Source organism: Carcharodon carcharias, chromosome 17 (assembly GCF_017639515.1).
Source record: "Carcharodon carcharias isolate sCarCar2 chromosome 17, sCarCar2.pri, whole genome shotgun sequence".
Taxonomy (NCBI): Eukaryota; Metazoa; Chordata; class Chondrichthyes; order Lamniformes; family Lamnidae; genus Carcharodon; species Carcharodon carcharias.
The window spans coordinates 29,289,354-29,313,949 of record NC_054483.1 but is presented as its reverse complement, the minus strand read 5'-3'; the positions used below and the strand labels follow the sequence as shown (position 1 = coordinate 29,313,949).

The 24,596-nt window shown below is 44.4% G+C and overlaps 1 protein-coding gene across 1 annotated transcript; it reads left to right on the top strand.

Moving 5' to 3' along the window:
- The first annotated feature begins 1,914 nt into the window (after positions 1-1,914).
- Positions 1,915-2,499, top strand: LOC121289623 (gastrula zinc finger protein XlCGF71.1-like). Its single transcript, XM_041209254.1, has one exon. It carries the CDS (start codon positions 1,915-1,917, stop codon positions 2,497-2,499), a length of 585 nt encoding a protein of 194 aa, XP_041065188.1.
- The last annotated feature ends 22,097 nt before the right edge of the window (positions 2,500-24,596 follow it).

The following is a 24,596-nucleotide window of genomic DNA, read 5'->3' as shown; positions in this document are numbered from 1 at the left end:
ATTAAATTTTTGGGATCCTGGGCTTTGGGACGGATTTTGCTAAATTTCCTGCAAGAGTGACTCCACTTCAAAAGTTCTTTGCTCAGCACTTTGAGCTGTCGCTACTGTGAAAGGCACTAAATCAACGCAAAATTTTCTTTTCATGTTCCTGTGAAAGGCTTTGCAACATCGCACCCTGTTTAAGATTCCATATAAATGCATGTTGATAGCTGTTGACTTGCAACCATCTCTGTGGGTAGGTACATCAGAACACCAAGATATTAATTGCAGATGAAGAGAAGACGGCAACTTTTAGAACTATTTTAGTTCATCCAATGCACGAGGACTGGATTCAACAGTTTCTTCAAATGGTTCCTTGGGTCTTTGGCATGGGCTCTTTAGAGCAGATGCATGTGTTTAGAGTCATAGGGCCCTTCAGCCCAACGGTTCTGTGCCTGTCAAACAAGCGCCTGACTATTCTAATCCCATGATCATGGTGTATGTGTGTGGGAAAAAAAATCATGTGAGAATTAGGTACTTGAGGATTGTGAACGCGAGGATCCAATGGATCAAAGAGGGCCAGGTCAGTGAGGGGACAGGAGGTTGGTTTTCCCATTCGCCATCCTTCAGTCAACAGGCGACAAACGGCTTCTTCTGCCGCCCACTTCCCGCCCGATCTTGTCCTCAAACCGGATTGGCCAGGAGCTAGCGGCGCGCATGCCCCCGGGTGCGCGCTTGGCGGCGCAGCCAATCAGGGCGCGGCTCAACCACCAGGGCCGCGCGTGCAGCTTTCGCCCTTGGGCAAGAAACCGCCATCTTGTGGCTCTCAAGGCCGGGCCGGCGGTTGGCAGGGAAAACCCACATCAAGGCCAAACAGGTGCGGTTGATGAAATCAAACGAAGCTTGTTTAAGGTACGAGAGATTTCTCGGGTGTCAAATGTCTTGTTCTTTATCGCTCATTGAGACAAGAACTATGATTACTAGTCTGGACTGGGCCCATTGCAATGGAGGAGCACTAAGCATGGTAGTTGGCGCATGCGCACGCTTTGTGCAGGCGGCCGGCGCAGCTGATTGGTGGAGAGGGGAGCTGACGCCGATTGGTGAACCTAGTACCTAACGCTGATTGGTGGAGAGGGAATAAGCCGCCGGTGCCGATGCCGCTCATTGATAGAGCGACCCCGCTGGCCGATTGGTAGAGCTGACGCTGATTGGTGGAGGCCGGCTACGTTGTTGTGCGGTGGAGCAGAGGTTGGGTGCTGATTGGTGAAATTGGCACTTATTGTTGATTGGTGAAGAAGCTGCACGGGCCTGATTGGCGCAGCGGAGAAGTTGCTGTTTTGTTTCCGCCCCGCCAATTGGGCGGTTTCCATTGCCCTTTACTCAGCTGTTCTTTTGTTTCCCTGTTTGAACTGCGGGAGAAAATCCAGAAGGCTCCAGGAGACAGGGGCAGCATCATTAATTAGCAGAAGATCGGGTCACTGTGCCTGTCGGCCGGTGAGTGGCAAGCTGAAAAATCAGAAACAACACAACATATTGGGAACCCTCGGAAGGACTCAGCCGCCTCTGTCCAGAGAGAGAAATGGAGTTCGTGCTGTAGGCCTGTGACCTTTCATCAGAACTGGAAAAAGTTAGAGGTGTAACAGGTTTCGAAAGAAATCGAGAGGTGAGAAAAAAAGAAGATAATTTATTGGAACTTTATTAAACCCCGTGCAGGAAAGCTTGACAAAACGTAGCTCGAGCTACACTGAGGGCATCACACATTCTTTCAACTGAGTTAAGCCACAGACAAGAATTTGGGATACTTCGCAGAGGAGAATTGCAACCTCAGAAGTGTTTTCCTTTTACTAATTTGTTTTGTTTGTTTTGTTTTGGTGGTCAGAAGTGTTGGGGAAACATAGGGTTAAAATGGATATATTAAAAGAAACAGCAATACTCATGAGCGACCAGGCCGGCTCTTCTGAAACCCCTGGAGCCAGTGAACAGGCGCCTGCTGTTGGGGAGGACCAGGGCTTTCACTGTTTCGTGTGCGGGAAGGGGTTCAGGTGGGCCTGTCTGCTGAAGAGGCACCTGCGAGTTCACACCGGGGAGAAACCGTTCGAGTGCAGTGTCTGCCAGAAGCGGTTCAGTAAATCCAGCAACATGACAAGGCACCAGCGCTTTCACACGGGGGAGAAACCCTTCGAGTGCAACGTCTGCGCAAAGCGGTTTTCTACGAGCAATGAATTGAGAGTTCACCAACGCATTCACACGGGGGAGAAGCCTTTTGAGTGTGCCGTGTGCAAGATGCGTTTCTGTGCCTCCAGCAACCTCACTGTTCATCAACGCACTCACACTGGGGAGAGGCCATTTGAGTGCACTGTGTGCTGCAAGCGCTTTTGTACATCTCGTGACCTGACTGTGCACCAACGCATCCACACTGGGGAGAAGCCATTTGAGTGCAGCGTGTGCAACAAGCGGTTTTACAGGTCAAGTCATTTGATACAGCATCAGCGCATTCACACTGGAGAGAAGAGATTGTAACGGCCCTGTGCTCATAACATGGTCAGTCAGCTACTGGTCATAGTGTCCAAGACAAAATCTATTCAAACATACATTTCTAAAAAAGAGAACTTCTATTTTCTTTTCACACATCAATTACTTGACAGCCCTTCAACAGAATCATATGGGTGAGAAACAGTTTCTTGATTTAAGTTTCTACCAGCTTATGCTCCAGGCAAGCCTCCTCCCAGCCCACGTCATCTCATTCCCCCAACATATCTTATTTTCCCCCTCATGTGTTTACCAAACTTCCCTTTAATTATGATTCATGTCAACCACTTGCTGTGGTAGGATGGTTCTTTTATTCTGTTTGTGCAAAGCAGTTTGACACATCAGCTGGGTCAGAAGAGGCCTGATTTATCATGTGGTGAAGAGTTGATTGATGTTTGGAGAGGAATCCCGGATGAGCAACCTGTATATCAGTTGGGAAACTCTAGCCTTCATTGGACCTTATTACCTCATTGCTGAATGGGTTTCATCACATTTTCAATGCATTGATACTGCTGGAGCCTGGGTACCCGAGGAATGTGTGGAGCAGATGTTGCCTTGGAGACTGTCAAACATCACAATTATTGGAGGAGCTTTTGCCTGATAATTAAGTCATTAGCAGTGAGGAAATGTACTTTCTGTAAGTTTAAAAAGAATATCGAATGTACTGAATGAAATAATTGTCTATTTAGCTCACTTGGACATTTTCCTCATTCAGTGGAGTCACCGTCAAACTTACAGGTTGTGCTGTAGCTTCCCAGTGTCTGTGATTTCTGGGTGTGTCTCTTGCAAAAAGTTCTAATGCTGTGTAACTTTTGTTACAAACTTGAGTATCCTGAGCTGTCCTGCTCTCACAAATCTGTAAATAAATGTATCTCATGTTATTGCACGTGTTTCCATCAAATCCTCCTGTTTTCAGTGAGTGCAGGTGCTTAATCTGTTTAAAAATAAATCAGTTTAAAACTTGTCCCTTACCATCGCTTTCCTGCTTCATATCATCCACTGTGTTAGGTGGGGAACATAAGATTATGTGTGAGGTGGGGTGTCATCTGCTTTGGAACTGCTTTCTGAAGAGGATAAACTTTTACTGGTCTGGTCCTGCTAGTATCTGATCACGAAGATAATCACATGGAGGAAGCTGCTTCATCCTCTACCTGTCCAACAAAATATGTTTCTAGTAGCAATTTACGCATTCATTTACACAACTGTTTGGGCTGTCAAGCTGAGTGTTAACCAGGAGAATACTATGAAAGCAGCATAGTTATCTTGTTACATTCATTGACAGTGTAGGTACAACTGAACGGTTTGGTTTCATACTTATACCTGTATCAAGCTTCATTCTGAAACAGAAACAGAAAATGCTGGAAAAACTCAGCCGGTCTAGCAGCATCTGTGGAGAGAAAAACAGAGTTAACGTTTCAAGCCTGTATGACCTTTTTTCAGAAGGGTCTTCTCTCCACAGACGCTGCTAGACCTTTTCTCCCCCCAGCATTTTGTTTCTGTTTCAGATTTCCAGCAGTATTTCCACGGTATTTTGCTTTTATCTCGTTTCATTCTAGTAGCCTGGCTGCAGTCACCTTTCTCCACCATTCTGTACCAACAGTTCATTGTATTTAAAAAGTCATAGAGTCATCGGCCCATCGAGTCTGCGCCGGTCAAACAAGTACCTAATTAAAAGCTTGCAATGTTTCGCTTATACCTGCCCTTGAGAACACGGACCCTCCTCCTGCTGGTCTGGTACACTCAGGTGCTGTTCTGGATTTGATAGTAGTGATGCTGTGTACGAGTGCTGTGGCTTCTCAGATGCAACAAGCCCCAGGGTTCCCATGTTGCATTAGTGATATTGCTGCATCACTCAATACTATTTCAATTGCAGTCAACTGTGTTTCCTACAGTACAACGTGACTACATGCACAAGTACTTCATTGGTTGTAAAGTGCTTTGGGATGCCCAGTGTTTGTACAAGACACACTTATACAGCACTTCTGTATTCTTTCAGATATGCCAAACACAAACAAAGTCAGTGTAGCGTAAAGGGTTGACGTCAGAAGCACATGATGCTGATGTAAAGATTATGTGACATCACATGATTGAGTAACAGAGACCTGGAGGGAGAAGTTCCAACCTCGTGCAGTTGTGCCAATATTTACATAGCAGCTGCAAATAAAGTACGGTCTTAAGTAGCTTACTTTAGGAGAAAGACAATTCCCAAAGAACCTTGTCTAGACCCCAAAACGCACAATGAAACATGGTTGCAGCAGACAACGAGTAAAAGGCCCAGAAAAAAAAACTCCAACCAGCTGCTCAAGCTAGCAAATCAAAAGATCCTTGAAAGGAGGATGGAAGGAACAGATTTAAACTTGCCAACATGTTGCAACATCACAGGTGCAGCAGATGCAAGCTGAGACACAAATCTGGAGTCTGGACAGTAGTGAGTACAGACCAGAATCAACATGCAACACCAGTGAAGCAGCAACCACTCTGGGAACCATTGCAGTTGCTAAATCACAAATGTAACAGCGCAGGAGGCGGCCATTTGATCCATCGTGTCTGCTCCCCAAATGAGCAATTCACTTAGTGCCCTTCATCCGCCTTTTCCCTGTAACCCGGCACATTCTTTTTTAGATAACTGTCTAATTCCCTTCTGAATGTCTTGATTGAACCTACGCTGACCACACCCTCAGGTAGTGCATTCCAGACCTTAACCAGTCGCTGCGTGCAGAAGCTTTTCCTCATGTCACTTTTGCTTCTTTCGACAATTATTTTAAATCTGTGCCTTCTCATTCTCGATCCTCCTTTCACGAGTGGGAACAGTTTCTCCCTATCACCTCTGTCCAGACCTCTCATGATTTTGAATAACTCTATCACATCTCTTCTCCGCCTTCTTTTCTCTCAGGAAACATCCCTAGCTTCTCTAATCTATCTTCAGGCTTGCAACAGGCTCAACATTGGGACAACTGGAGAAAAAGGTTTTCCAGGTAGAGAACTGCTTCTGGTTTGCACAGAAAAGAGCAAAAGGATCAGGGCAGTACACTTCATGCAATTGGAACTGTTGCCGATGATGTAATAGCGAGACAGGGAGTTGATGAAATTTCAACTTCTTACCAAGAAGATTTTGATTCATATTTCAGTGTTCACAAAAATTTACTCGTAAGGCAAAATTTAACAAGTGAAACCAAAACAAACTAGAGCGTGGATTCATTCATCAACAATCTATACAGCCTGGCAGAAAATTCTGACTGGAGTATTAAGGGCAGAATTGATTTGTAATCATGTAGTAGTTGGAGTGTTAGATGAAGCGCTATCAGATCTCTTGCAAATGTAAAAACTGATAGTAAAAACTTTCACAAGTATATAAAAGGAAAGAGAGTAGCTAAAGTGAATGTTGGTCCCTTGGAGGACGAGGCTGGGGTGTTAATAGTGGGGAACACAGAAATGGCAGAGATGCTTAATCAATACTTTGCCTCAGTTTTCACAGTGGAGGACACTAGTACCACTGCAATAGTAACAGGCAGTGTAGAGGATATAGAGGAGGAACTTAGAACAATCACCATCACCAGAGAAAAAGTACTGAGCAAACTATTGGGATTAAAGGGTGACAAGTGGCCAAAATGAGATCAGCCATGATCGTATTGAATGGCGGGGCAGGCTCGAGGGGCTGAATTACCTACTCCTGCTCCTAGTTCTTATGTTCTTAACCAAGGCAGTACAAAGCACGAGACAGACCAAGCTCGGGAAGCAAAATAGAGTGTTTGTTCGTGGGGAAGAAAACGAAGCAGTGACACTGTTCGCTATATAGGCCAGAAAAGAGAAAGCGCACCAAAGTAGAAGCCAGCAAAAACAGAACAGCATGCCAATCACCAACTTGCAAAGCTCTCGGTATCGATGGGGGGTGGGGTGGGGGGTGGAATCCTGCACAAACAAGAGGAATGTCCGACGGGGGAGGAGAGTGCCGCAACTGTGGAAAGATAAAACATGTTAAAATTGCCTGCCGATCTAAATAACAGCCTGCAAAATGAAAGTCAAACCACATACAAGAGATAGAAGAACCACAGAGAAAGGAAATAAGTTTCCTCGGGTTAGCAAATGAAACAGAAAATAAAAATGTGCATTAAACTGCTGCAAATGGATTGACACACCACAGAGTTGAAATTAGACATGGCAGGTATTTCTTTCTTAGCTGACAAAATGAAGTGGCTTTAGTACATCACGCTCCAACCTTCATCCATCAACTTACATGATCCAAGTAGGACTACACAAAGTTATTGGCCAACATATGACAAAATTGAAGTACAAGGATTAGGAAACCATTGAACCTCTATGTCCATCAGAATCAAGAATCTTCTCTCCTAAGCAGAAAATAACGTTTAAAATTGAAGCTAATCTATCAAGTGGATGAATTTGCTCATAAACATTACAGCAGTACATTCAGGAATGAATTTCTGAGATTATTTACAGGCTTGGGACATCTGAAGATCGAGTACCACATTACTCCAAGAGCTGATGCTAAACCAATCTGCCTCTTTACACCGAGGAATGTCCCTCACCCACTCTTGGATTAAGCCAAGGGTGAAATCGAGAACTTGATACAGCAAGGGTTGTTTCATCGGGAACCATGGCAACAAAATGGTGTTCAGGAATGATCACAGTCCCAAAGCCCAATGGCTCAATAAGAATCTGCATGCATCAACTGAACTGAACAAGTCAGTGGAACATGAGATCCATCTGATGGCCTCAGTGATGACAGTCTTGCCAGACTTGCCAAGAATATTCAATTCACCAAAATAGATGCAAACAGTAGAAGTTGGCAGTTGCCTCTGGACAAAGAATCCAGATAGCTGACCACATTTCTAACGTCATTTGATCGTTATTATTTCAAGAGATTGCCCTTTGCAACTGTGTCTGCTCCTGAAATTTTCCAGAGAATAATGTCTCAAACCCTGGAAGGTATGGAAGGAGTAATATGCCATATGGATGACATACTTATTCATAGCTCCACAAGAGAAGAGCCTGACCATACAGTTAGAGCAGTCCTGAAAGGTTTACAGAGTGCAGACCTAATACCAAAGGAAAAATGTGAGTCCGCAAACCAATGATTAAATTTCTAGGTTTGCAGTGTACAATCCTCTGGATTGACAGTCAAACCACAAAAGACAAACATGATCAGAGTGTTTCCACAACCCAGGAACATTACCGGACTTGAGAGATTCTTTGGGATGGTCAATCAAGTAGGCAACTTCCTACCAAATTTGGCTGCGGTCCATGAGCCTTTGAGTTAGCTGTTAAGACAGGGTCAACAATGGTGCCGGAATGTGGACCACCAAAATGCTTTTGAGAAAAACAAAAATCTTTCAATTTCCCCTAAGATTTTAGCACATTATGACCCAGCGTTCCCAACCGTAGGAGATGTATTGTCTACAGGTCTGGGTGCAGTATTACTCCAGGTACAGAGAGATTTAAATGTAGACCAGTTTGCCATGCTTCAATATCACTCACAGACACATAGAAAAGACATGCTACAATTGAGGCAGCAACATGGACATGTGACAACTTGGACTACGTGATGGGACTGTGGTTCAAAATTGCAACAGACCATGAACCACGAGTCGCTCTACTGAATGTGAAAGAGATTGTGAAAATGCTACCTAGAATCCAATGCTTCAGACTGAAGTTAATGAGATACGACTCTAACAGAGTACATTCAAGAGAAGTACCTGACGACAGCAGATATTGAGAATACCAGTTGAAGAAACCAATCTAGAGGAGTTGAATTTCATCAAGTAGGTGGAAGCGTATATATCACTCATTGCTCAGCACCTACCAGCTACTGCGAAGAAATTGCAGGAAATAAAACAAGCAAGCAGCAAGATGACAAATGTGCCCAGATAAGAAAATACTGTGTGAAAGGATGGTCCGGCTATACTCCTAACAATCCAGTACTACACCAGTACTTTGTTCAACAAGAACACCTCACAATCATTGATGATCTCAAAGGTTTTAATGACAGCATAGTCACTCTGAGAACACTTCGGCTTGATGTTCTGCAAAGATTTCACCAAACTCACTGGAGGAGAGCAAAATGTCAAGCAAGATCCCAGCAATCAGTCTGGTGGCCAGGCATTACTTGTTCTAGTGATTCTCATTGCCTTATGTGTGCAGTGAATAGCCAAGAACAAAAAGAACCACTATCACCTTCCACATTTCCATCAAGGCTATGGGAGAACCAGCAATGATTTTATTTGATTTTAAAACACAAGATATTCCTAATTGTCACTGATTGCTACTGAAGGTGATTGAAGTGAACAGACTGCACAGCATCAAGCGGAAGCGGTCATTCAATCACTGAAAAGGATTTACACAGCACGTGGTATTCTGGACATTGCAGTGTCAGATACTGCTCCGCAGTCTGCCAAAAATTTGCAAAGGAATCCAAATTCGTTCAAGTAACCAGTTCAGTTTGTTATCATCAGACTAATGGAGAAGCTGAGAGGTGTATGAACCATCAAAGATTAGCTGAAGAAGAATGAAAACCTTAATCTAGCTCAGTTACTGAACCTCACCACAACAAATTTGTTTCTCACCATCTGAGTTATTGATGGGAAGATGATTGAGAACACAATATCCATCTCTGACACAGAAACTTAATCCCAATATCACCTCAAATGACAACAAGAAGGTAGAACAGTGTGAGGAAGAAACAAATAGGCTTGTAATTTGAACTATAGGTACAGAGTACGCAAATTACTAGTGCTGAAGCCTGAGGAGAGAGTATGGGGATGAGACCAACAGAGAGAAGGTACAATAACCGAAAAGAGCTCTACAACCGAGATTGCACGGGATGGAGAAGAAACTGCAGCTCATTAATGTCCTTGGAAAGAAAGGTAATAGAAACTTGGACTTACTACTCTGACCCTGAAGAGAAAGAACAAGAAAGCCTCTCAGGAGAAGAACACTCATACCGGCAGAGGGGAGAGTATGGAATATCCTCAACCTCCGGGAGATCAGAACAAAATCAGGGAGATTGGTCAAAGCACCTCAGAGACTAACCCTGTGAAGTCTGAGACTTTTGGGGAGATGTAGGAGGATGTAAATATGATGGGGATAAAGACTTGGGGACATGAGAAGCAGATGATGCTGAGAATAGACAAGCCCCAAAGAACCCTGTTTAGACCTCTAGCACACAACAAAACAGTCAGTGTTAAAGTAAGCACAAGGTGCAGGTAGAAAGATAAATTTTGGCCAGAACACTGGGAGAGTTCCCTTGCCATTCTCTTCATCCAGTGGTGCCTTGGGATCTTTCAAACGCACCCGAGAGTCCCTTATTGTGGTCGGAAAGATGGTACCTCCAACAGTGCAGCATTCCCTCAAAGTGTCAGCATAGCTCATGAATTCCAGTCTCTGCAGTGTGGTTGAAGCCATGCCCTTCAGTCCCAGGACAGGTGTTGCCACTAAGGCTGCTACCTGTGAAGACTTACAGGTATTAACATACTGAAAGGCCAGTGCATGGATTATGCAGTAAATGATGATCTGACTACAAGCTGTACGCTAGAAATCTCCCTGCTGATGGGGTCATTGCATTTAATGTTGTAATATGAGCACACTAGTAATTGTGGATTTAGATAGTGCCTTGCACATCTTCAGGTTATCCCAAAATGCTGTACGGCGAATGACTGTTCTAATGTAGGAAATGTGGCTGTCGCTTTTCTGACAAGATCCCACCTTTAACAACGAGATGGATAACTGTTTTTGTAAGGTGGGCTCAGGAGTAAATATGAGCGCAGAACATGAAGAGCTCTTTTCAATAGCGCTATGTAATCTATTACATCCATCGGAGAAGGAAAACCTCAGCACATCTGAAGGATGACGCCTTAGACAAGGCAGTGCTCCCTCAGCTCTGCATTGGGAGAGTCAACCAGGATTGAATTAAAGGCTGTAACATTCACGCAGGCATTTGTGTGAGAGCGAGACCTGCACTGAGCTATTGCCTTCATCACCAATGAGTAAATTATTCAGTCAGGCAAACATCCATTCTGTAGATTTTGCCTGGACAATCACCATAGATGAACAGAATATAGCAACAGGCAGTGTACAATCTACACACATCGACGTTGATAAAGATTATGAAATGGAGACCTGGACACAGAAAGAGGCTGTAGACTCTTCATCCTCAACATTCCAAGGAACAGGCTTATCCTTCAGTCAGCTGGCTCTGTACTATATTCCAAATCTGTTTAACTTCCCAATAAAGGCTTGAATTGTCCCACTGATTTTTGATACTTCCTTCATATCTTGGCGGGCTACACACAATGTTCCACATGAAGCCTGTAGGGCCACAATGAATATGCATGTACCTTCCCAGAGGTGTAGATATGCCACTCCTCATACATTTCATGGATTGAATGCACTGCAGCAACTTGCTGAGCCTCCTTTGACAGCACCTTCCAAACCTGTGACTTCTGCCACCTAGGACAAGGGCAGCAGATGGATGGGAACACCACTACCTGCAAGTTCCACTCCAATCCACACACCATCCTGACTTGGAAATCTATCAGTGTCGCTGGGTCAAAATCCTGGAACTCCCTCCCTAACAGCACTGTGGGTGTACCTACACCACATGGACTGCAGCGGTTCAAGAAGGCAGCTCACCACCACCTTCTCAAGGGCAACTAGGCATGGCCAATAAATGTTGGCCTCACCAGGATCGCTAGCATCCCAAGAACGAATAAAAAAACCCAAATCTGTTCAGCCCCTCAAGCCAGTTAGCCAGGAAAGGGAGGTCGCTCAACGTCTCGAACCTTACTGTAGAAAAAACCCTGCAGTGCTTCACAGGGAAGGAGATTTTTGGGAGGGGTGACTGAAAGTTTTGTCAAAGAGGTAGGTCTTAAGGAAGAAAGGAGAGCTAGGTTTGAGGAGGAAGTTACAGAGCATGGGACCAAGGGACTTTAAGGCATGGCTGCCATCTGTGAGGCGATAGGAGAGGGATTGCACAAGGATTGACCGGATTCAGACGAATGGAGAATATTTGGGAAGAGGATGTTTGAGATACACCTTCAGGTCTGCTTATTCCGATCTCTCTGTTTCATCAAAATGACCGGTCTGAAAAAATTCAAGTAGTGTTTTGTATCTGAATTTGTTCAAACCTGGGTGGCCGTAAAGTGCGTACTCAAAAGATGAGATGCTGCTCCATGAATTTCTGTTGAGCTTCATTAGAACAGTGTAGGACAGAAAGGGCAACCTGTTGGTTGAATTAAAATGGCAAGCAATTGCAAGTTCAGTGTCACGCATGCTAACTGAACGGAGGTATTCCACAAAGCAATCACCCAATCTGAGTTTGGTCTCCCTAGCAGACTGCATCGTGAGCAGCAAATACAGTATGTTAAATTGAAATAAGTACAAATGCATCCCGTGGATGGAGTGTTTTGGGCTCTGGGCCCAAGTGAGGAGGCAAGAGGGCCAGTGGTTGCATCTCTTGTGCTTGCAAGGGCAGGGGCCAAGGGAGATTTTGTTTGATTACACGTGGCTTGGAATGTTCCACTCTGTTCGAGGTGCAATATAAGTGCAAGTCCTTGTGGTACCACATGCAGACCAGGACACAAACTGTGCAAAACAAATAGAGTTCGAGTTGGAATCTGGCATCCTCTCCACCTGTAGTTTACACTGCTACCACTAGATGGTGGGCTTATCCACTGAGCCAACCAGCAAGCTCTGACTTTTCCCAGGGGTTGACCTGTTCTAGATTTTCCACACTACTTGGTATTTCTTTCATCTGGTTTTTCAACTTTTGACTTTGTGCTAGAGTTGAGAATGCTGAGAATGCTTGAACTGTGCAGCAATGATTTTGTAAATGATGCCCTCCGAGATTCTAAAAGTTGGCTTCTCGCAGTAGCTGGTTCTGGCCACATGGTGGGGCTGTTCACCCAACATGCAGCTCCAAATTGGCATCTGGAGGTTCAAATCAGGCACTGTAATACCTGATCAATTAACCAATATCTCCAAGAAATATTTCTGGTCCCTTCAATCCTGATTTATATCCTCACTCCTCCCTATCTCTGGAATTTCTCCAGCTCTACAATTCTCTCAGATCTCTGTACTCTTGAGCATCCCCAATTTTAATTGTTCCGCCATAAGCTACCTGGATCCTAAGCTGTAGAATTCCCTCCATAAACCTCCCTACCTCTCTCTCTCTTCCTTGAAGATGCTTTTTAAAACCTCTCTCTTGGACCAAGCTTTTGACCACCTATTCCAGTGTCTCCAGACCCTGCTTTATGTCTAATTTTGTCTGATTATGCTCCTGTGAAGCTGCCTTGGCATTTTCTTTCCCAAGTTAAGGCGCAATTTAAATGCAACCACTTGTTGAGAAAGCAAAACTTTTTTTGACTGGTCAAAGAAAAAGGAATAAAAAGGACCTTCGAAAGCTGGAACCTCACAGCTTGTAGAGAGGGGAGATACAGGTCAACATTTTGATCAGGTGTGAGGAGAAGGTGATATTTGCAGTGGTTTCTCTGTTTTGTTTAGAGCCGGGAGTGAGTTCTGAAGAGGTGTCAGTGCTTCATTGTGACCAGGAGCACCAAAAACAGCTGCGACGTGAGATCCCAGGCAACTACCCCCCTCCCGTCCCCTCACTGCTCTCCAACTGCCTAAAACAGAAAAAAAACCTTACATTTCTATAGCATCTTAGGACATCCCAAAAGCACTTAAAATGATGGATAACACAATGTCCTCGTGACACCTCCGGTGTAGCTTTTTTTATCAACTTTCCCAGAGTTTTAAATTAAGGGCAGACAATATCACAGAATTGTTACAGGACAGGAGGCAGCCAACTGGCCCATCATGTTTGCGCTGGCTCTCCAAATGAGCAATACACCTCAATCCATTCCCCTGCCTTCTCCCGGTAACCCTGCACGTTTTTCCTTTTCAGACGATCATTCAATTCCCTCTTCAATGCCCTGATGGAACCTGCCTCTCCCACAGTCTCAGGCAGTACATGTCAAATCCTAAAGTTCTGGAATTCCTGCCCTAAACCTCTCATGAAAAAGTTCCTCCTCATGTCTCCATTGCTTCTGCTGCCAGTTACTCTAAATCTGTGCCCTCTCAATCTCGATCCTTCCACCAATGGGAAGAGTTTCCCCCAATATACTCTGTCTAGACCCCTCATGATTTTGAATAGCTTTATCAATTCTCTTCTCAACCTTATCTTCTCCAAGGACAATAGTCCCAACTCCTGCAACCTATCTACCTAACTGAAGTTCCTTAACCTTGGACACTTACAGGGAGGTGGTGGTGAATGGTAATGTCACCAGACCACTATCCCAGAGGCCCAGGCTAATGCTCTGGGGAAAATTATTATTTATTATTATTAACGTTCTGGGGACACGGGTTCAAATCCCGCCACCGCAGCTGGTGGAATTTAAATTCAGTTAATAAATCTGGAATTAAAAAGCTAGTTTCAGTAATTAAAAATAACCTCGGTAATTATCGGGAATAGTGACCACAACGTCCTTACCTGGTCTGGCCTACATGTGACCCCAGACCCAAAGCAGTGGCTTAACAAGCCACTCAGGTCAACGGCAATTCGGGATGGGCACCTATTCACAGGCTTTTTCAGCAGCAGCAGCGATCAGGCCTCAGGCCTCAGGGAGCAGCCCATCAGGTCATGTCCACCTACAAATCAGAAGCAGCCTCGGATGTCAGAAATCAGTGCCGAGCTTCACAGCAGCCAGTGCGGTGGTGGAGCTCGCAACCCCAAATGTCGCAACCCACTGCTTGGGAAGCCCGGCTCTAGTGCTTTCACATCCTTGCTAAAGTGCGGCACCCAGAACTGGACGTAATATTTCCATCGAGGCCAAAAGTGGGTTTTCTACAAGTTTAACATAAAATCCGTGCTTTTGTACTCTGTGCCCCTATTAAGAAAGCCCAGGACACTGCATGCTTTATTCACAACTCCCTCAACCTGTCCTGTCACTTTCAATGATTTATGCACATAAACACCCATGTCCCTCTGCTTCTGTACCCGCTTTAGAGTAACACCCTTTATTTTCTCTTGTTTCCCCCCCCCCCTTGTTCTTTCTCACATTTCTCTGCATTGAACTTCATCTGCCACCTGTCTGCCCGTTCCACCAACTTGTTTATGTCCTTTTGAAGTTTTACATTATCCTTCTTACAGTTCACAACGCTCCCAAGTTTTCTACCATCTGTTATACTGAAATTGTGCCCAGGTCATCAAAGCCCAAGTCATTACTCTATATCAGGAAAAGCAAGGGTCCAACACAGACCCCTGAAAAACATGCATTAACCACCACTCACTGATTCCTGTCACTCAGCCAATTCTGTGTCCATTTGGCTTACAAACAGCACTGTATCAAACGCCTTTTGGAAGTTCATGCACACCGTCAACAGCATTACCCTCATCAACCCTCTGTTACCTCACCAAAAAACTCCAGCAAGAGTGTTAAACATGATTTGTCCTGAACAAATCCATGCTAGCTTTCCTAACTTTCCCGAGTGACTATTAATTTTGTCTCAAATTCTTGTTTTTAAAAGCTCCCCCACCACCCAAATTAAACTGGTTGGCCTGTAGTAGCTGGGTGATCTTCACACCTTTCTCTTGTCCTGTCCTCTTAAGCCACCCCAGAGTCTAAGGAAGACTGGAAAATTATGGCCAGTGCCTCTACAATTTCCACACTCACTTTCCTTGGATGCATCACATCTGGTCCTGGTACTTTACCATTCAATATCCAGCCCGCTTCTCATGTATCAGCCACATGTCATTTGCCGTCATCACACTTTCTTCATCTTTCTTCAGAGTCAGGGAATGACTGTGCGAGAGAGCGCGAGATCGAGACAGACAGGGAGAGAGGAGTCAGTCAGAAAGTGAGTCTGTCAAGTTCAGTCACCTGAGCTCTGTTGAGCGGCTCCCACCCAGCTGTGAAACTACCCATCTTCCCGGAGCCTCCACCCCAGCTACTGCTGCTGCTGCTAGGATCCACTTTTCCCAATCACAAGGCACCCAAAACTGAAAACACAACAGGGAAAAAGGAGAGTAAAGGAGAGAGAAAAGAACGAGGGAGAAGTGGACTCTCGAGGAGAAACAAAGATATAAAAATTAAGACCAGGTGAGAGTACATCTACTTTGTACAATGTTACCAGGTGGAATGGAGATTGATGGATAATTACATTAAACTCTCCATTAAATCTATTATAATGGAGCAATACCAGGGTGTGTTTACCCCACGTGCTGCCCCCTTCAATAAACCTGAGCACATTTCACATTCTCAGTTTAGATTATACAGCTGGATCACACCCACTCATTTACACCCAGCAACAACTTGCATTTCTATAGCATCTTTACCAGAGAATAAAATATCCCAAAGTGCTTCACAGGATCGTTAACAAACAAAATCATGTAAGGAGATATGAGGACAGCTGACAAAAGCTTGGTCAAAGAGGTAGGTTTTAATGAGCGTCTTAAAGGAGGCGAGAGAGAGAGATGCATGAGAGGTTTACAAAGGGAATTCGGGATTAAATTACAATTTAATCATTAAAAATATTTCCAGAAGGAATGAATCTGTTAGAGAAAGACACCATAGCCAATGCAGTACTCCTGAAGTGTGGTTGGAAACAAGGTAGCAAATTTGCACACAGCAAGGTCCCACAAACTGCAAAGGGATAATGAGCAGATCATTTTTAAAAAAAAACTGATGTTGGTTGAAGGACAAATATTTGCTTGGACGGTGGGGGGGGGGGGGTTGTGGAGAACGACCGAACTCTTTTTCCAGTTAGTGCCACGGGATCTGCTTCCCACCTCCTGAGAGGCAGATGGGGCCTCAGTTTACTGTCTCATCTGACAGTGCAGCCAGCGTTCCCTCAGCACTGCACCGGACGGACAGCCTAGAGTTTGAACTTAAATCCTTTGAGTGAGATTTAAAGCCACACTTTAAACAAAGACAAATATTTAGCGACAGCAAGCGGGAAAATGGGATTAAATTGATGCCATATTATGGGGTGACTTAATAGAAGTTTTAGACATTGTGTAAATGCTGAACGGAGTGAAATGGTAACAGATTGACGGACTAGAGTAAAGGAACATAGAAATAAGATTAAGTGCAAGAAATTTACAGCAGAGAGCAGGAGAATTTATCTTTTCGCACAGAGTTGTGAGGCTGGAATTCAGTATAATAGCAACATCTTGCATTTATATAGTGCCTTTAATGCAGTAAACAATCTGAACATCTGAAAAAATACTGAACAGGAGCATTATCAGACAGCATTTGACACTGAGATACAGAGGGATATATCAGGCAGGTGACCAAGAGCTTTGTCACAGAGCTAGGTGTCTTAATGGAGCTGAGAGAGATAGAGAAAGAGAAAGGTTTAAGGAGGGAATTCCGGAGCTCAAGGCACAGGCAGCTGAAAGCATGACTGAGTGGGTGGAGCAGTTAAAATCAGGGATGGTCAGCTGATAGACAATTTCGATGTAAATTTGCCTCACGTTGTGAATGGGACGATGAGCATATTGTGCCGACACTCCTATTGCTAGAAACACCAGCGCGTTTCAAATGGCTGCTGTGTTTTCCACAAATTCAATCAAGTTTGAAGTAGCATTCAGGGTTTAATCCTTCAAAACTCTGACATTTGATTCAGCCCAAATGCACTTTACACCCCAGAGTGAAACTCATTCTGAGACACAGCTCCAAGCACTAAAGATCCTGTACCATCCACACACCTATCTGAAAGAAAGCCTGCCAAATGACTTGAAATCAGAAAGAAGGTAGATTTGAACTGTTTACTCTCCTCTCCTGCATCTATAGCATGCTGGGCTTGGCTGAGTTCTCTTTCTATTTCTTCAGCTGCTCCCTGGATCAGACCGAGGAGGGAGAGCCAGCATCAAAAACTGGGGGCAGCTGCTGCAATTATGCTACTGTCTTCCCCCTTCAACCTGCTGGCTCACAAAGCCATCCCCAGGGTAAACGCTGAGCACAGACGTCAACACCAGACCGGTCAAGGGGGCAGGGTCATGGGTCAGGGGACTCAGAAAAGCTCTGCTCACAACATGGATTCAGAGACAGGTACAATTTTGAAATTGACGTTTGAACATTTGTGTTCACAGAATTAATTTATAAAGTCATTGTGCAGATTATTCCACAATAATAGGAGGAGGGAGATTTTAAGGAGAGGCGGTGGTATAATGGTAATGTCACTGGGCTAGTTATCCAGAAATCCAGGTTAACACCATAGGGACCTGGGTTCAATTCCCACCCTGGCATTTAAATGTGATTGATGAGTAAAAATCTGGACTATGAAGCTTGTCTCGGTAATGGTGCTATGGAGCTCTCATCAATTGTCATAGAAACCCACCTTGTTCACTCGTGTCCTTTAGAAAAGGAAAGCTGCCATCCTTCCCTGGTCTGGCCTATGTGTTACTCCAGATTCACAGCAAGGTGGTTGACTCTTAACTGCCCTCTGAAATGGTCTCGTAAGCTACTCAGAACAAGGGCAATTAGGGCTGGACAACAAATGCTGACCTTACCAGTGACCCCTGAAAAGAAGAAAAAAGAATGTGGAGATACATCGGGGCATATATGGAGGAACACGTTGGGAAATATGGAATCGCAGATTGGGAAATATAGAGACACTTGATAGAACATCGAGCACTTGCTGAGAACAACATGTTGGAGGCAGATCTGGCTGGCAATAGGTTTGTAAACTTTTGCAGCAGCAGTGGCACCTGCTTGGCCCATTGCAGCTGCGTCATCTCTGATGGCTCTTTGGCTCTTCACTTTGCCTCACTCCCCTGCCCATCGCCTTTTAAATATTTGCTTTCAAATATTTCTTCACTTCCCTGTTGCTGATTCTGCTTCAACAACCCTGTTCATCGTCAGGTTGATGCCCTTGAGTTGTCAACTCACCAACCAGTGGAAACTGTTTTGTCAAATTCACCTGATCAAAAACCCTCATAATTTTGGACACTTGTGTCATATCATCTCTTAACCTTTCTTCAAGTGAAAAGGTCCCCAGTTTCTGCAGTCTCTTCTCAATAACTCAAGTCCCTTATTCCTGGAATCACCTTAATGAACCTTTTCTTCACCCTCTCCTTAATTTCACAGCCCAAATCTGGACACAGTATTCTAACTGTGACCTAATCAGTGATTCAACTGATATAGTCCCTGAGGTTAAGTTGCATTGGGAAATGAGGAGTCCAAGGTTAATGAGGCGTTATGTTGGACACTGTCTTTGTGGACCAATGGGGATGAAAGAGGGGACCTCCTCGTTGACTTTCTTACGTGGAATAATGCTCCAAATGCTGATTTTTCTCATGTTCCACACCTGCCTAACTATGGCTGATGGAGTTTAAGGTTGCAAAGTGTGAGGTTATCTAAATTATTAAGATCCAACAGTCAGGTATAAGTAGAAATTAATATCAGCAACGGAACATTGGCCTTTATCTCAAGGGAACGAGAATACAAAGTGGCAGAAGCTTGGTCAGACTGTATTCAGAAAACGGCATTTAGTTCTGGGCACCAAAACTTTGGCACTTTGGAGGGGGTGCAGTGCAGATTTACCGGAATGCTATTGGGGCTTAAAGGATGAGGTTTTGAGTGCAGGTTGCACAAACATGACTCATGTTTGCAGGATCTCGCTGTGCGTGCATCGGCTGCCGCGTTTCCGACATTAAAACAGCAACTACCCTGCAAAAGTAATTAGTTGGGTGTAAAACGCTTTGGGACGCCCTGAGATGGTGAAAGGCACCATGGAAACGCAGTAAAACAGGGTGCTGGAAAAACTCAGCAGGTCAGGCGGCGTGTGTGGAGAGAGGGAAGATCAGAGTTAACGTTTCCACTCCAACATGACTCGAGGTTCCAAAGAGGAGTCATATGGACTCGATCCTTGGCACTGTTTCTCTCTCCGCACACGCTGCCAGACTCACTGAGTTTTTTCCTGCACTTTCCGTTTTTATTTCAGATCTCCGGCGTTCGCAGTATTTTGCTTTTATTTTCCTCTAGAAATGCAACTTCTCCAAAAGGTGCTTCGAAAAAAAAACAGGGGTCGTGCCACAGAAAGGGAGGTTTGGAGGGTGAACCGAAAACTCAGTCAAAGGGATGACTTTCGGGAGCAGGGCGGGCGAGACGGAGAGACAGAGGGCGTGGAGAGGGAATTTTGTAGCTTCAGGACGAGAGGGTGGAAAATGAAGGAAGGGCTGAAAGGAAGGAGCGAGGAGTTTAAGGAAGAGATGGTTTGGGGCGGTGGCAGGGAAGAAGAAAAATATTTATTCAGATGGAGAAAGTTAGCAGAAGCAGATTCAATAGGGACATTCAAAAGGGAAGAGCTTCAAGGGAAAAATGTTACATGTCTATGGAGGAGGGGAATGAATTCGATAGCTCTTTCAAAGAACCAGCACAGGCATAATGGGCTGAAGGGCTTGCTTCTATCACCCTGTGATTATATGAAAGATACAGACAAGGGATTGGAGTCATTCAGTGAACTTTGGCACAGGACATGTGGCAAAGTAAAGGCCAGAGGGCAGTGAGCAAAGTTGACCATGAGAGCTGTCAGTGGGTCCAGGGGCTGAATGGTCTCCTCCTGTGCTGAGACCCTCTGCGAACCAGCTAAATTTGATTATCTGTCTGAAAACTATGTTAAGGATTTAAGTTGTACTAACACAAACCAACTTGCCAGAGGGGGAAAGCCGTGGAAATAAAATGATTTCCTGCCCACCCTCTTAGAATGCTGTGTTTTCCAGAACTTTCTGTTTCTTTGTTGCATGTTCGTACTGTTCAGTAATAGGGTTTTAATGTGGAATGGACCTGCCGACATATTGGCAAACTTGATTTACGTGGCTGAGTCAAAGCTCGCTCCGTAAACAAAGGAGCTTATTCAGCAAACGAAACATTTATCCCGCCTTCGTTCAAAAAGAAACAATTTGCTTTTAATCTCTGGAAATCCAATTTAATGGCTCGTGACACCTTGGCTCAATCAAGGCGAAGAAGAAAGAAAGCAGTCTTCAAACACTTGGCAAATGGTGCGTCACACCTTGTCAAGACAAAATGAAAAGTAGGGAGCATGAAAGGGAACCTACTGTGTCGAGAGAATGGGCTCTCGGGTTCTCCTCATTCATTCGGAAGCTGATTGAGTTTAGAGGTGTTACCTTTCCCACAGGTATCTGGCCAGGACCCCACGCTGGGGCCTGGATATTCACAGTAAACACAGCATTTTTAATTAACCTACTGATTGTTAGCGAAATGATTACAACCTTCACAGCCACTTTCCCCACCCAGCCCCCTTTATGATCCCAACCCTCACACGGAGATTGGCGGGGCTTTGATGTGGGAAAATACAAAAAAAACCTTTCCAATGTGTGGCTCACAATGTATCCAGGTAGTGATGGGCTTCAATCAAAGCGGATTATGGGACTGCAGTGGGGACTTTAACCATTTGAGAACCGGGAGCTTTGAAGAGACCCTTTCGGCCTTGAAAAGCACCGACTGAGAGGAGATCTTTAGAGAAGAAAAAGAAATGGAAAGAAAAGTAAATCCGGAAAATTACTTTCAATTAGTTTGCGCGACCAGGACACAATGGGTGGGGGGGGTGGGTCATGGGGGAAGGGAACTGAGGTTAAAACCAATGAAAGATAAATTTTGGACTGGTTACAGTAAATCCTTGACACAAGCAGGTAGGTTTTGACGGTGTTACAATGATGGATAACTTCATATGGAGTCGGCAGCCCATTTTACACCTTCTCCCCAATTTAACTCCAATGACTTTAGTGGAGTCACCCATTCCTAACCAGCAACTGACTTCTACCGGTTTAATGTCACATAGTCAAAACCTACCCTGAAGAGTGATCCATACATGAAATGTTATCCCACTGCCAATAACACCTTATATTTATATCGTGCCCTTAAAGCAACAAAGGCGCATCACAGGAGTGTTATCAAGCAAAATTGACACCAAACCACAGGAGGAGAAATGAGAACAGGTGACCTAAAGCTTGATCAGAGAGGTAGGATATAAGAAGCAACTTCCAGTAGAAGAAATAGATAGTGAGGCAGAGAAGTTTAGGGAGAGAATTCCAGAGCCAATGGCAAGGATCTGCAACTAATAACACAAAGAGCCTTTCATTAAAAAAATGCAATACCTTAAAAGCCACAATGCTGCTACCCAAACCCCAATAATAACTAAAAACAAGACAGAGGCACATTTATGGATTTCTCCGCAACATCTTTTTACTGACGCTCATAAACCAACATGTATTAACATAAATGAAAGTGGGCATTTGATTTTCAACAATATTTTAGAGATTCTTACAAATTGTTAATTGAATGATGCTTTCTCAAAAGTACAATGTGAATAAAAATTGAAATAAAAACAAAACAAGTAAACTCCTTACTTAGAGAGAGATGGTGGGGGGGGCAGAACCTAGGAGGAATCAGGTTGAGAATAAATTGAAGCCCAGGCTTGGGGCCTGGCACTTACCTGGAGAGAGAGTGTGGGGAGCAGGAGTGAACCTGGACACCTTCAACTTTGAAAAAGCTTAGAAAAGAAATCAGACTGTAACATCATGGGAAGCCCATGAGTTGATTGGTCGGCGAGTATTGTAGCTGTGTTTCCCCAGCTCCAAAGTTTGGGAGCTAGTCTAAGGAGCTGGGAAATTAAAACATTCAATCTTTGTTTAGCCAGTAAGGGTTAAGTAAAACATTTGACTTAATGGGGAGATGGTGGTGTAATAGCAATGTCACTGGACTAGTAATCCAGAGAACCACACTTGTCTTTTGGGGACATGGGTTCAAATCCCACCATGCCAGCTGGTGAAATTAACTTAATTAATAAATCTGGCATAAGTAGTCTCAGTAATTGTGACCATGAAGCTCCCATCAATTGTTGCGAAACTCCATGTGATGCACTTCATTTTTGTCCTTTATGGAAGGAAATCTGCCAACCTTACCTGGTCTGGCCTACATGTGACTTCATGTTGTTTTCTCCATGGCAACGCCTTGGCCAATCTGAATCAGAGACTTTCCAACCAATCAGCACCCTTTCCTCCTGCAGTATAAGTGGCTTTGATCTTTTGAAATTTGGCATTCTTGCGTTTGTCCTGGTGAGTGCAAGATAAAAAGCCTCGGCAACACTCTCTTCAGCAAGTTGAAATATGACTGAATATGAAATGTGACAGATGATTTTCACTGAACAATGAGTTTATTCAATGTAATTATATTGAATTTGTAGTAAAAAGATTGACCTGTGAGTGGAGTGATTGGAAACAGTTCATGTGATGAAATCTTGAGGTATACATCCAACTAGAGTTGGCAACCTCATTCCCTTGAATATAGAAGATTGAGGGCTAGGCGTTTAAAATATTAGAAGGATTCAATGGGGTAAAGGGGAAGAAACTATTTCAACTGGTGGGGTATTAAAGAACCCTGGGGACATTAAAATTAGAACCAGGGTCATTCAGGGGTTAAATTAGGAAACACCTCTTTACACAATGGGTAGCTGAAATCTGGAATGCTCTCCTCCAAAAAACCTGTGGCTGCGGTCGGTCAATCAGAGCTGAGATTGATAGATTTCTGTTAGTTCAGTGTATGGCTCCGAGGTAGGTAAATAGAATTGAGGTACAGATCAGCCATGATCCAATTGAATGGTGAAATCGGCCCGATGGGCTGAATGGCCTCATCCCTGTTCCTGAGTAACAGACATGAGGGGCTGAATGACCTCCTCATGTTCCTGTGTAACAGACTCAAGGGGCTAAAAAGCCACTTTCTGTTCCTGTTCCTGGCTTGAGAGGTTGAATGGCCTCCTCCTGTTCTCTTGGAACAGATTTGACTTGATGAATGGCCTCGCCATGCTCTGATATTCCTCTGTTCTGTCTGACTGGTTATTTTGGTAAGCTCAGGGGAGCCAGAATTTTCAAGCCCCCCCCTCCCCCCTTGGGGCGGGTTCCTCCACAGCGGGACTGGCGAGCCTTTGAAATTTCCATTCACATCAGCGTGACACAAAGATCCTGCTGGCGTGAGGGGCTGGAAAATTCCAGCTGGGGAGTCTGAAAGGTGGAGGTGACAAAGATGTTAAGTGCAGATGTCACTTGCTACTGAGTGGTGACTCTCTCAACTGCTCCATTCCATTGCAGTGGGGACAAAATACTTTGTTGTTCACCTTCACCAAGCCTTCCTTTCGACTGCTTGACAATGCTGTATGTGCCGCTGTCTCTGTTTGCAGAATCAAAGTATACAACTACAGTTATGACTGAGATGACAGTCACCCAGAGGACACTTTGCTACACACAGCAGAAAGACCTGTCCCTCCCACACCACTCTCCATCCAATCCCTAGTATGTGTCAACTCAGTTACTCTCCTGGGGCGCTGCAATTAGCCTCAGTGCCCTGGACAAGGGTCAGGAAAGTCAGCCACTCCAAATCATTACTGGAATGCATGCTGACGTGTGGACAAGATTGCACATCGTCTTATTTCCCCCATGGTTAAATAGCCTTCCTTAAGCCAGTTGCCGGTTCATTCATTCCACTTACACCAAGGCAGTGAATTCAAAGTGCCCTCTGTGTGTTGAGAGATGAACGGAAGTTACATTGCTTCTTTCGGTGGGTTTTATCAAGGCTACTTGAAATAAATTTCACCCACAGAGGAAACTGCAGTTACAGTTTCACCTTTGAAATGAGCCTCTCTGTTTTCTGGAAGCTTTGCTTTCTTCCCTGGCAGATTTTACACTCTTCAGCGTCCTGGCTTTCTGCTTCTGCATTTGCCCTGATAAGACAGTTAAAGGTGGGGAGCAACAGGACCCCAACACCAGGTCACTCCTGGCCTAGGCTTTTTCCTTTTGGAAGGTTTTGCAACCTTTCCCTGCAATCATTCCTCACATTTTACTCCAAGGGTAACTGAGGTTTTTTTAAAAGGCACTGCATGACATTAGATTGTGTTCCATTCAGCTGTAGCCTCATCAAAACCTCGACTAAAGGTAGTCCTGGAGAAGGGGAGAACTCGCATTCTATAGAAACTTTCATGACATCAGGATATCCCAAGGCGCCTCACAGCCAATTATTTTCTTTCGCAATGTAGTCACTATCATCCCGACGGAAAGACGGCAG